Source organism: Hevea brasiliensis, unplaced genomic scaffold (genome assembly GCF_030052815.1).
Source record: "Hevea brasiliensis isolate MT/VB/25A 57/8 unplaced genomic scaffold, ASM3005281v1 Scaf433, whole genome shotgun sequence".
NCBI lineage: Eukaryota > Viridiplantae > Streptophyta > Magnoliopsida > Malpighiales > Euphorbiaceae > Hevea > Hevea brasiliensis.
This window is the reverse complement of record NW_026614955.1, coordinates 62,637-75,232: the sequence shown is the minus strand read 5'-3', so window position 1 is coordinate 75,232 and position 12,596 is coordinate 62,637. Positions and strand designations below refer to the sequence as shown.

The 12,596-nt window shown below is 31.0% G+C and overlaps 1 protein-coding gene across 1 annotated transcript; it reads right to left on the bottom strand.

The window, feature by feature from the left end:
- Positions 1-199: 199 nt before the first annotated feature.
- On the bottom strand, positions 200-3,600 carry LOC110644378 (uncharacterized). The gene is made up of 7 exons (XM_058142349.1): positions 3,271-3,600; positions 2,304-2,395; positions 1,625-1,874; positions 1,299-1,418; positions 1,153-1,228; positions 504-712; positions 200-332 (listed from the first exon to the last, which is right to left on the bottom strand). The coding sequence occupies exons 1-7, from the start codon at positions 3,478-3,480 to the stop codon at positions 219-221; spliced, it is 1,071 nt and encodes a 356-aa protein (XP_057998332.1). The 5' UTR covers positions 3,481-3,600; the 3' UTR covers positions 200-218.
- Positions 3,601-12,596: the final 8,996 nt, after the last annotated feature.

The following is a 12,596-nucleotide window of genomic DNA, read 5'->3' as shown; positions in this document are numbered from 1 at the left end:
AAACGATGTTTTCTTTAACAGTCATTGATAATAACATATAAAATTAAATTTATTTAACTGTTCCTGACTAATTTAAAAAAAAAAAAAATCTACCCATACCCAATTTTTTCCCATGGCATAAGATTTCACCACTTTAAAATGCAAATGTCCATTGCAGGATTCTATATCACTTGCTTCTTGATTAAAAAAGACCATTAAGTGGAATTTGCATCCATAAACTAACCTGGGAATCCACATATTATGTCAGTAGCAATTTGCATCCCTGGAACTAGTTCAGTCAAGGTATCTACCACAGTCCTGAATTCACTCACTGTGTACTCTCGATTCATTGCCTGAGACAACAAGAGCAATCATACGGTCAAAATCACTGTTTTATGGATTTCCTTCAGCAGCAACCTCAAGTAAATTGTACATTTGCATTTTGAATCATTACAAGGGCATTTCTCTGTGGAGGGGAATGGAGTGTAGAGGAAGGTCAAGTTTACAGCAGCATTTAAACTTACACTCAAAACTGAATCACTCCCAGATTGCACAGGCACATGAAGAAAAGAGTATACACATGGGTGACACAAAACTTCAGCTATCTCTTTCAAGTGCTCAAGGATAAAAGGAGGATTTGTCATCCCAATTCGAAGCATGGCACTTGCATCAGTAGGAAGTTCAGCAACAATAGCATTTAATAATGTTGGAAGATTAACCCCAATGTCACGACCTGCAAAATTTCAGCAAACCCAAATTGTTCAAGGGCTTATTTTCGTATAATCATCAGTGAGAACTGTTTTATGAGTTCTGAAAGAAGTTTCTTCTGTCAAACACAGGATGACATGAAAATGGTGAATTCACTATAATTCTTGTTTTCCCATCTTGAAAGGTGTTAATTTACTTATAACAGTTTACATATATGTTACTGTTTGTTTATCCGTATCAAAAGAACAGTTTGTTGTAAAAAAGAGCCATTGTTCTCTAACAGTGAATCATGAATAAGAAACAAAATCTTTTTTTTTTCCCCATGTAAGTAGGTTATTCACGAAATCTAGAGTAAGAGCTCCAAGATTTTTCTTAACAGAACCTGTAGAAACAACGTTTCTTCAAAGTAACTTCAGATCAGCAAAATGCAAACACTACAATTCAAAGGTCTTAAAAAAAACTTACCATATGCTCCAGTATCTTCACTGCTCAACCATATTTCTTTTACTCCATCAGCTATAACTGTTCTTACACGACCCACCTGTAGATTTAAGGCTTTAATAACAGAAAACTGAATAGGAAAAATGTCAGTTATGACTGCATGAACTTACAAGGCTGTCAACAGTATAGCTCCCCAGATGACCACGGGCATGCTTTGTCTTGCAATAAGTGCAAGCACCCAAACAACCAACATTAATTGGAAGAATCTCAACAAACTTGTTCTTACGAACCTGTTGGAAGAATCAAGTTGTCAAAAGAAAGGAAGAACTATAACTATATCTTCAAAATTGCTGGTGATTCAAATTAACCAACAACAAAAGAGTAATGTCATGTGTTTTCTTCAGCATAAGAGATAGATGTGAGGCCACTAAATAGCCCTAGTGAACAAAATGAAGTGTTCATGCCACAGTAAAAAGTTAGAATTTATATTTTGCACCTTAGGCAAGTCTAGCGCAGGCAATGTCTTGCGGTTCAAAAGCCGCACCTCATGACCTTTTAGAGTCTCTTCCACAACTTCAACTACACGGTCTATTTGCTGGACACCAACTATACTGACTCCTTCTAGTTCTTTCAAATTTCGACTGCCTTGAGGCACACACCCAGCAACCACCAGGGGTTTTTTTGCCCTTTTGCCCTTTGTTAATAGAGTGTCCATTGCAGACTGACTTGGAGATTTTACAGTGCATCTGCATCAAAGAATGTGGATCAATGATGTGCCAGTGTTAACAGAAAAGCCCAATTTTACAACCAGAGCTAAAACTTCAACCAAAAATAGTTTTGTTCATTCAAAGTCAAACTATGTATGTATCCCTGGAATGAGACCTAGGTAAGGCCTATGTATATCCAAGAAACTTAGTCATTTTAAAGTTTGTTCAAAAGTTGATAATAAATCATGAAAAAGATGCAAGTGAAATTGAAGAACCATTTTAATTAATCTGTAAATCAAAATATTGTGCAACAACCTAACGGTCACCAAAATGAAAACGGTGAAAGACTGGTATATGACAGATAATGAACTATGATTTCCCAGTGATTTCAGGAAAAATGACAACAGTCTTGACAAAAATAACAGACAGAAAAATAAGGGGGTGGGGAGCAGGGGCAAGGATACTCACGTATTGATCAGCCACAAGTCAGCATCCTCGGGAATGTCAGTTAATGCATAACCAAATGATGAAAGCTGACCAGCCATATATTCACTGTCACTCTGCCACAATTACCAATTGTGAGAAGCATAACTGAGAAAAACTGAAATAAGTTCATATTATCAATATCTGATTAAGAATAATGTTCCTAAGATCCCCTTGGCCAAACTCAAAAAGCATAATGCTGGGATAAACAAGTAATGATTAACTGCTAAACACTAGATTACTTTTTTTTTTTTTTATGACTCAGTTGATACACATTACAACTTCAAAAGATAACAGTTTATTGCAGGCATTTAGAAAATTTTCTTGATCAAGAATAAAAAAAAAATAAAAAAAAGCCCAATATACCTTTCTTGACCTCTTTCATAGTAAATAAGCATTTAGAAGCTCCATTCCTACGACAGTGATGAAGGCTGCAATCAATTTAAAACTATGTTTCAAACTCCAACTCGCTTGACATTGGATAAGTATTGGATAATTGTTTCTCTGGTGCATAAAGGTCCTCTATGTTTATTGTCTTCTGCCAGTTTGTAACTTATTTGTATTGCATCCATTTTTGCAGGGATAAAAAAAACAAATCTTGCTAATTTTTAACTTCACATTACCTTCATTAGATCATTTTTTTTTTTTTCACTCTCTCTGTTTCACAACCGATGAGTATTTCATTGTCTCGTGAATTCCTAACTAGCTCCAATGAAAAATCCAATATTTGCATTTCCCATCTAAACTTTTAGCTTTCAAATACTATAAATTTTCACTATGGCTAAACTTCTAAGTAGCAAGATAAAAAACTCCTCCGACACAATGTTAGAGTCCTAGTTTGTACAATTAAGCATCTGGGTATCACCAAATAACAAGAATTACAACTCATAAAGCATCTAAAATTTTTCATAGTTTCCATAAAAGCTGCAAACAAAAAGAAAGAAGAACTTGCCTGATTATGTGAGCATCCAAAAGTCTTGATATATATGGTCTGAGTGCCAGGAATTTTGGAAGAGAAAGGGATTTGAGAGACCTTGGATGCATTGAGGTTAGATTTGTTCTTATTCTTCCAGGGAATAACGCCAATGGAATTCAGAGGCAGACGAAATCCAGGAGGAACACCACCTCCACTACCAATCAATAAATCTTCTATGTCTTCCATTTTGCCCGAGTTTCAAACTTGAAAGCTGCAAGAAGAGGACAGCGAGAAGCTAGAGATACAGAGAGAGAGAGAGAGAGAGAGAGAGGCACACACAAACACAGAGAAAGAGGAGAGTGAGAGTCCATGCCTAGGAGCTTGTCAAGCTCTTGGGCTGAAAATGGATTTGAGCCCACTCATGAACTCATTAGAGCCTACGAAAGTTGTGTAAATTGGGCCGCTATAGAATTTGGCACCATAAAATTTTGATGCTTTTAAATTAAAAAAAAAAAAAGAAGGAATTTGTAATGATCCAGATGAAATATTAATGAAAATTAAAATTATGAAAAAAAATATTTTTTTATCTTTAATTGATAAAATTAAAAAAGATAAAAAATAATTAAAACACAAAAAATTAAATTTTATTAAATTAAGCCTGATAAAAAATTACAACCTGCTTATATTACTATTAGTGGAATTTTCTGCGCAAATAATTATAAAAATTATATTGATAAATTATTAATTGATATTTTAAGAGAAAATAATTATATCTAATATTTTAATAAATATTTATTATTAAAACTAAATAAGAAATGAAATTAGACATAAAAGATATAGACATTTTCATTAAATTAAAAATATAGTACTTTTAATTTATTAAGTATTTTAATATCTCTTATTATTTCTCTCTTTATTTTGAAATATTTAAAAAAAAAATCCGCTTCTTAATTTTGCATTTTCTTTTCCGCATATTTTAAATGTTACCTTTTATTCTTATTAATACACCTTCTTCGATATAAATCAAAATTGTGTCCCTTCTACTTGAAAGTTTATATTGTGCTACTATTACATCAAACAGTTGTTAACAGAAATTATTCACAATAATCTTCAATAAAAGAATCCCAATAATTTAATAAACATTTGAAATAATAATTTTTATAAAAAATATAAATAAACAAATAATTTTCCTTTAAGTTCAATGCAAAAAAAAAAAAAAAACTTTGCCTTTAAAATAATCCTAATAAATATCATTATATAGTATTTATGAATCAAATATTTATTTTATAATATATAAAATTACAAATAAAAAATTAATAATATTTTTTAAAATATAATTTGAATAAAAATAATGTGTATTTAACTTCTTTATCTATTTTAAATATTTAATTGTTAAATTTTAAATATATATATTGTAAATAAAAATTTTAATATTTTATAGTAAACATTTTATGAAAATAATATTAACAATAATTAAAATTTTAAATTTAACATATACAGAATTTTGAGTTTTTTTTTGGAAATTTTAAAGATTATACTTTTTCCTTAATTGTACTATTATGACTCATAATATATTATAATATTTATTATTTTAAAATTAATTAAAATAAAATAATAAGCTAATTATGAGTAACGTGACTATATAATTATGAATTATTAATTAATGAATATATATGTTTTACATATTTAATATAATTTATGCCGATTAATGGTTTATATAAACACTTTATTTATAATTATGAAAATTATATTGTATTGAAAAGGTGTTTCGATTTGTAATATTATCATTTTTGTTTATAATTTTAATTTTGTTATAAAAAAAGCTTTAAATTTCATTTTAAATATATAATTTTAAAATTACTGCCTATTATTAGTGGAGGTAGTCACCTAAAATTGTATGGGATTCTGCCTGATCAAATGTGAAGGATGAAAAACAAGAGAGGAAATAATCAAAATTCTTTCATAATGCAAACAGGAAATGAAAATCCATTGGTGAGGTTTTTTTTCTCATTTTTTATTTTAATATGAAAGTGGGGAGATAGAATTGAAGAGGGTTGGTTAAGATGATTAGGTCATATGCAATGTAAAGAATGAAATGCTTCAATATAAAAGTATGACAAATTAGACTTTTTTTTTTTTTTAAATATGAAAGTGCAGAGACAGAATTAAAGAGGGTTGGCTAAGATGATTAGGTCATGTGAAATGTAGAGAACCAAATTCTTCAATATAAAAATATGATAAATTAATAGAGAAAAGAGTTAAAAAGGAAAGAGGGAGACCTAATATTAAGTGTTGGATATTTATATGGATATGATGTCTAACAAAGTTGAATAGCAAAAAAAGACTCATGTAGTCGACCTCAACTAGTTTGGGATTAAAGCTTAATTGTTGTTGTGGCTCAGACGAATTTTTGAACTCAAATTTTATAGCATTGAAGATGATTTTGATACTAAATTTACCTGTAATGGAAGAAGTTAGACAATATCCAAATGTTTTCTTTCTTTTTAAAAGTTTTTGAGTTTTTTTTTTTCCGCTAATTGTGATTGTTATTGTTAAGACAGTGAATGATTATATGGAAACATTTGCAGGCTGTAGCAGGTGAATGGAGAAAAAAAAGGACCACTTGAAGAGAAAAAGAATTTCAAAGGGACAAGAAAATGAGATGTGTTTCTTATCATAAAATATTTCTAATACAAAAATGAAGGAAGAAGTTGTGAAGTTTCTGAAAGAATCTTATGAAAAGCTAAGCAATGCCTCTGCTGTTACGCGACATGAACCATATGGTGTGTATACCAAAATCTCTTTTTTTATTATTTTTTAAATTCTTCTAAAAATATTTTAACATCACTAGTTGAAAATTTGACTTTCCTTGTTTTGTACTTTTCTCTTAATTATGATATTTAGATACATAAATAATCACAGGAAATGAAGTTGCAGAAGTAGAGGAAAGTTGGGGAGAAAAGAAAGCCAAAAGCGGTGATAGCTCATCAAATAGATCAGCAACTATACTGACACCTTCTTGTCCTTTCAAGTTTTGACTACCTTGAGGAACACAACCAGCAACCACAATGGTGTTTCTTTTCTTTTTTTCTTTTTTTTTTTTTCACTTTTACCCTTTGCTAATAGAGTGCCATTGCAGACTGCCTTGGAGATTTTACAGTGCATCTGCATCAACGATTGTGGATCATCAATGTGCTAGAGTTAACAGAAAAGCTCAATTGTTCAACTAGTACTAAAACTTCAACCAAAAAATAGTTTTGTTTATTAAAAGCCCAACTACGTATGCATCCCCAGAAAGATCCCTGGACAAGGCTTGAGTATGTATATCCAAGCAACTTAGTCAATTTGAAGTTTGTTCAAAAGTTTATCATAAATCATGAAATAGATGAAAGTGAAATTGAAGAACCATTTTAATTAATCTCTAAACCAAAACAGAGTGTAACAAACTAACAATCACAGAGATGAAAACAATGAAGGACTGGTATATGACACATAATGAATTATGATTTCCCAGTGATTGCAGGAAAAATTACAACAGTCTTGACAAAAATAAGAAATTGACAAACAGAAAAAGAAGGGTTTGGGGAGCAGGGGGAAGGATACTTATGTATTAATCAACCATAAGTCAGTATCCTCAGGAATGTCAATTAATGTATATCCAAATGATGAAAGCTGATCAGCCATATATTTACTATCGCTCTGCCGCAATTACCAATTGCGAAAAGCATAGGATCAGAATAATGCTCCTAAGATCATACTATCAATATATCAAGAATAATGCTCCTAAGATCCCCTTAACTTGGCCAAACTTAATAAAGCATAATGCTGGGATAAACAAGGAATGGTTAACTACTAAACATTAGATCACTTTATTGCTCAGTTGATACACATTACGACTTCAAAAGATAATTGTTCATTGTAGGCTGTAGCTGAACGCAACAACATATAATAGAAGTCCTCAATAAGCATGTGTAATAGACTGTTATAGCAGGTATGCAAATGTAAGGCACACATACAATTACATAATAAAACAATATAAAAAGGAAAAAGAAGAAGAATAACATATGATTTAGGTAATTCTACTCTAAGGTCTATGTCCATGGCAAGACAAGAGAAAAAATTTCACTATGATGATAAGAGCAACACACAATCGCTTAGAACTCTTAAACCCTAATCTCAGTGTGTTTCCCAAATATCTCATAACTTTATAGCAAATATCAGCTTATGCCTTTCGCTACCACCACAAACCTCACTTTTTATCTCAATCAGATCACAGAGCAAACTTTCAGGTTGGATCACAATTCGAGTATATGAAAACATATCCAAAATTCAAACCACATAAAAAATAACATAGACATTACAATTGCTATGTTAAGAGCTCTTCTATAAGGGCCTCACCCAAATTTTTTTATTTTAGAAAAAAAAAAAGTATGACTTTGCTTCTCACTCCTTTATGTTATGCTTAAAAAATGCAAAAAATTACAACTTCAAAACTCAAAGATACAACATGGCTACAAAAATTTCCGTAAGGTAAAAGGCAAAAGAAAGATTGCAAATGTAGTAATTTAAAAAATTTTTGGAGAGAAAATCCAAAAGCTACTTGAATGTAGTCTTGCTTACTTCAAAACACTTCAGCTTAGTCAAGGGTTTCCAAAACCCTTTAATGAAACCCCTAATGCTAGGACGTTCCTTATGTAATATAACTTACTCTGTTGGCTAGTCCATACCCTGGCAAGGAACATCATATCCACAATCATCTAGAAGGGCTCCAAACACACCTATGATAAGACCAAAATTTAGGATGCCTTGACAGATAGGTCCAATGGAAGTAGAAATGCCACCAATCAAAAGTTTAGGCAAATGAGACTTATAATTTTTGATAGTGCCCTTAAGTCACTTAATAATGATCCAAATAACTGATCCTAGCTAGTTGGGCATTAAGGCTTTGTTGTTGTTCTATTATTTAGTGAGTATATCTATGCGTTACTATTTTTTTCATTAGGTAAGAATTATCAAAAATGTTTTTATTATCTCATATTATACTGTTACATTTGTTTCCACATATTGCATAGGTACAGGGCAGAGTGCATGCATTAGTATGGGAAATTTGTCAATCCAATTCAGCTTGTCTACCTTTCTTGCATTGGATAAGTATTGGATAATTGTTTCCCTGTTGGATAAAGGACCTCTATGTTTGTGGTTACAACTGATATTTTGTGTTTTATTTATATTGCATCCCTTTCTGCAACGAGTATTTTATTGTCTCATGAATTCCTGTCTAAACTTTGCATTTCCCAACTAAACTTTTAGCTTGCAAATTCTATAAAATTATCACCACAGCTAAACTTCTTAGCACCAAGATAACAAACTCCTCTGACACAATGTTAGGGTCCTAATTAGTACAATTAAGCATCTGAGTATCACCAAATAACAAGAATTACAACCCATAAAGCACCTAAAATTTATCATAGTCTCCACAAAAGCAGCAAACAAAAAGAGAAAAGAACTTGCCTGAATATGTGAGCATCCAAAAGCCTTGATATGCATGGTGTGAGTGCTAGGAAGTTTGGAAGAGAGAGATTTGAAAGAGCTTGGAGGCGTTGAGGTTAGCTTTGTCCTTATTCTTCTTGGGATTAACTCCAACAGAATTCAAAGGTAGATGAAATCCAGGAGGAACACCACCTCCACTCCCAATCAATAAATCTTCAATTTCTTCCCTTTTCTTTAGTTTCACACTTGAAAGTGGATTGATTATTAAAATAATGTAATTTTAAAAATTATTTACTATAATAATGTGAAATTCAAATTATTTATTACTATAATGTTGTGCTTAACAAATCGCCAATTGAATAAGCATTTTCATGTTTAACAAGCTGAACAAGAAAATGCCAGTTGGGAAATAACTTTCTCGTAATTGTGTCAATGTAGCAACCAATGGGCAGACCAAATTGGCTCTAGAAAACTCCAGTTTGTTGTCAAATCAACTATACATAGGACATTTTTGACACTAAAAATGTCAACTGAAATGGAAGTTTCAAAGGCACAATAAAAGTTGCTCTATAGCATTGGAAAAGATAATTTTAAAATAAAATTTGATAAATATGAGATTTTTTTTCTTGTCATTGTTGGGAAATAAAAATTACAAATACAAATTTTTAAATATAATTTTGTGTGATATATTGATTAAATTGTTGTATATTTTTTATTAGTACAAAATATATGGAAAATAATTTTTTTTCATAAAAAATAAGTTATTATTATAACTTGACTGAAATGTTTTAATTTGAATGTCAAAAAAATTAATTAATAATAGTTAAATAGAAGCGCAATTACTTTTATTAGTACAAATTGAAATTTTGTGTTTAATTATTTGACGGTAAAAAAAATCTTTGTATTTTACACGTTCGAATGATATAAAGCATTCTGACACATGTCAAAAAAAGGCATTTGAAATGGCATTTTATTAAGTAATCTGACAATCCTGATAACCCTATTTTGACTGGCGATTTTGTGACTGTTGATACACACTAACACAACACATACTGACATGTAAATGTTTCTTGAACTGACAGTTTTGTGTTTGATTTTTGAGCCTTGAAAATACTTTTCTGACTAGTGTTTTATCAAAAAAACACTATTTTTGCAAATAGTTAAGATTCACATTAGAGTTGTAAAAAAATTTTAAAATATATTATTTAAATAATTAATCTCTTGAAAGCTACAGGAAGAGGACAGAGAGAAGAGAGATAGAGCCACAAACAAACACACAGAGAAAGAAAAAGAGAGTGAGAGAATATGCCCAAGAGCTAGGGCTGAGAATGGATTTGAGCCCACTCATGAACTTGTTAGATACCATTGTGTAAATTGGGCCACTTTAGAATTCGCCACCCTACAATTTTGGTGCCTTTTAGGGTAATCTTATTTTTCTATTTAATTTTTTAAAATTTGTGCCATTTCACTATAATGATTTTGATGAAATATTTATGGAAATTAGAATTATGAAAAAAATAATTTTGATATTTAATTGATAAAATTAAAAAATAAAAAATTATTGAAAACACATAAATTTAAATTTTTATTAAATTAAGCCTGATAAAAAATTACAACCTATTATTATTATTATTATTATTATTATTATTATTATTATTATTATTATTAAGGCTGAAATAAAGAGAAACACTCTCTTTTTGTTTAGTATTCAATTTTTTTATTTATAGAAATTTTGAGATGTTTCCTTATTCTTTTTTATTTTAATTAGACCTATTGAGATTTTTTAAGTTTAAAAAATAATATCAATGTTTGTTTATAAATATTTTTTTTTTCTGTTAGCATGATTACAGCAATTAGTATGATTACAGCAATTAGCATAATTATAGGAGATTTGTGTAGCATAATTACAGCAATTATTATTATTGTCTAAATTAGCTCATATTCTCATGTATAAATAAATGTAATATCTCTGTAAATAAGACACAGATAAATACATAATCATTTTCTTCATTACTTGTATTCTTTTTTCTAACATGATATCAGAGCCGTAAAGCTTTTATTTCTAGTTTCTGAGGTCTCTCTTCTCTCTCTACAATTTGTTCTGGTTCATTCTTTCATTCATATTATTATACCATTTTTTTTCTCCTCATCTTGTTATCAATGGAGAAATTTGATATTTCAAAACCTATTGCAACTACTTGATCCTCACATCAGAAATCTGGCAATCAACTCTGTAAGAATTATAATCAAATTGGTCATACTTTTGCATATTGTCTTACTATAGAATGCAGATATTGGCATGGTTACAGTCATATTCTTGAACATTGTCCCACACGCCCTCCAAGACCAAAAGGAGGGCATTCTAAATTCAAGAATGTCTCAAAGCCTGGATCTTCCTCTGTCACTGCTATTGCTGCTACTAAGGGTTCTACTGCCATCACCATGAGTGATCTTGAGGCACTATTCAAATATGTTATCTCTTCTAATTCTCCTGCTGCCATGTCTGCCACTCCGAGTAATACTTATTGGCTTTTTGACTCTGCATGTTATAATCATATGACCAATAATCTTAAATTCTTGTCTTCTGCAAAACCTGTATCTTCCTTACCACCAATCCATACTGCAAATGGTGCTAAAATGAACATTACACATACTGGTCATGTGTCTACCTCAAATCTTCATCTCTCTGACAACTATTATATCCCTAATTTGACACTCAATCTTATTTCTGTTGGTCAGTTGTGTGAAAAAGGACTAAATGTTATTTTTTCTCTCCATGGTGTCCAGGTACAGGATCCACAAACGGGACAGATTCTTGGGAAGGATAGCATCTTTACATCTTTCTCAGAGATTTGTGTTTGCAGCTACAATCCCTAATTCCTCCATTCACCAATGGCATCTTCGTCTTGGTCATGCTTCTGCCAGTAAAATTTAACCTTTAATTTCTCATGGATTATTAGGATCTGCTAAGTTTGAGTCATTTAATTGTTTAAATTATCAGCTTGTAAAACAACCTGCATTATCTTTTTCTCATAATAATACTACTTCAGACACCCCTTTTGGTTTAATTAATTCTAACATTTGGTGTCATTCTCTTATTTCTTCAATAAATGGTTTTCATTATTTTGTGATATTTATTGATGATTATTATCGATTTACTTGGATATATTTTTTGAAACATCGATCCGAGTTATCACAAATTTACATCACATTTGCAAAAATGATTAAAACTCAGTTCTCTTGTGACATTAAAATTCTCCAAACAGACAATGCCATGGAATATCAGGATTCTTCTTTACTTCAGTTTCTTAGTCAACAAGGCACCGTTGTTCAACGTTCTTGTCCTCACACCTCTCAACAGAATGGGCGAGCCGAATGCAAGCATCGCCATATTCTTGATTCTGTACGTACTCTTCTTCTTTCTGCCTCATGTCCAGAAAAATTTTGGGGAGAAGCAGCTCTTCATGCTATTTATATTATTAACCGTCTTCCCACCTTGGTTCTTCATAATTTATCTCCTTTTGAAAAGTTGTTTGGACAACCTCCTGACTATTCCATCCTTAAACCTTTTGGATGTGTTTCTTTTATTCTTTTACAACCTCATGAACATACCAAATTAGAACCCCGTGCTCATCTATGTTGTTTTCTTGGTTATGGCATTGAACACAAAGGGTATCATTGTTGGGATCCTGTTTCTAATAAGTTACGCATCTCTCGTCATGTTACCTTTTGGGACAATACTATGTTCTCTTCTCTTTCCAAATTTCATCACTCTGTCAATACTGACTCTCTATTTTTCACTGACTCCTCCAAAGAGTTGTTTCTAAGTCTTGATCCAGGTGATTGTGATGTGCTCAATATTAGCCCAACTA

Bases quoted from the DNA above. Each gene is read 5' to 3' on its own strand.
- LOC110644378 (XM_058142349.1), bottom strand. From the start codon at position 3,480: ATGGAAGACATAGAAGATTTATTGATTGGTAGTGGAGGTGGTGTTCCT. The intron at 2,396-3,270 runs GCAAGTTCTTCT...TAATTGTGGCAG, and splicing joins TTGGATGCTCACATAATCAG to AGTGACAGTGAATATATGGC. The intron at 1,419-1,624 runs GTGCAAAATATA...TTCTTCCAACAG, and splicing joins CTGCGCTAGACTTGCCTAAG to GTTCGTAAGAACAAGTTTGT.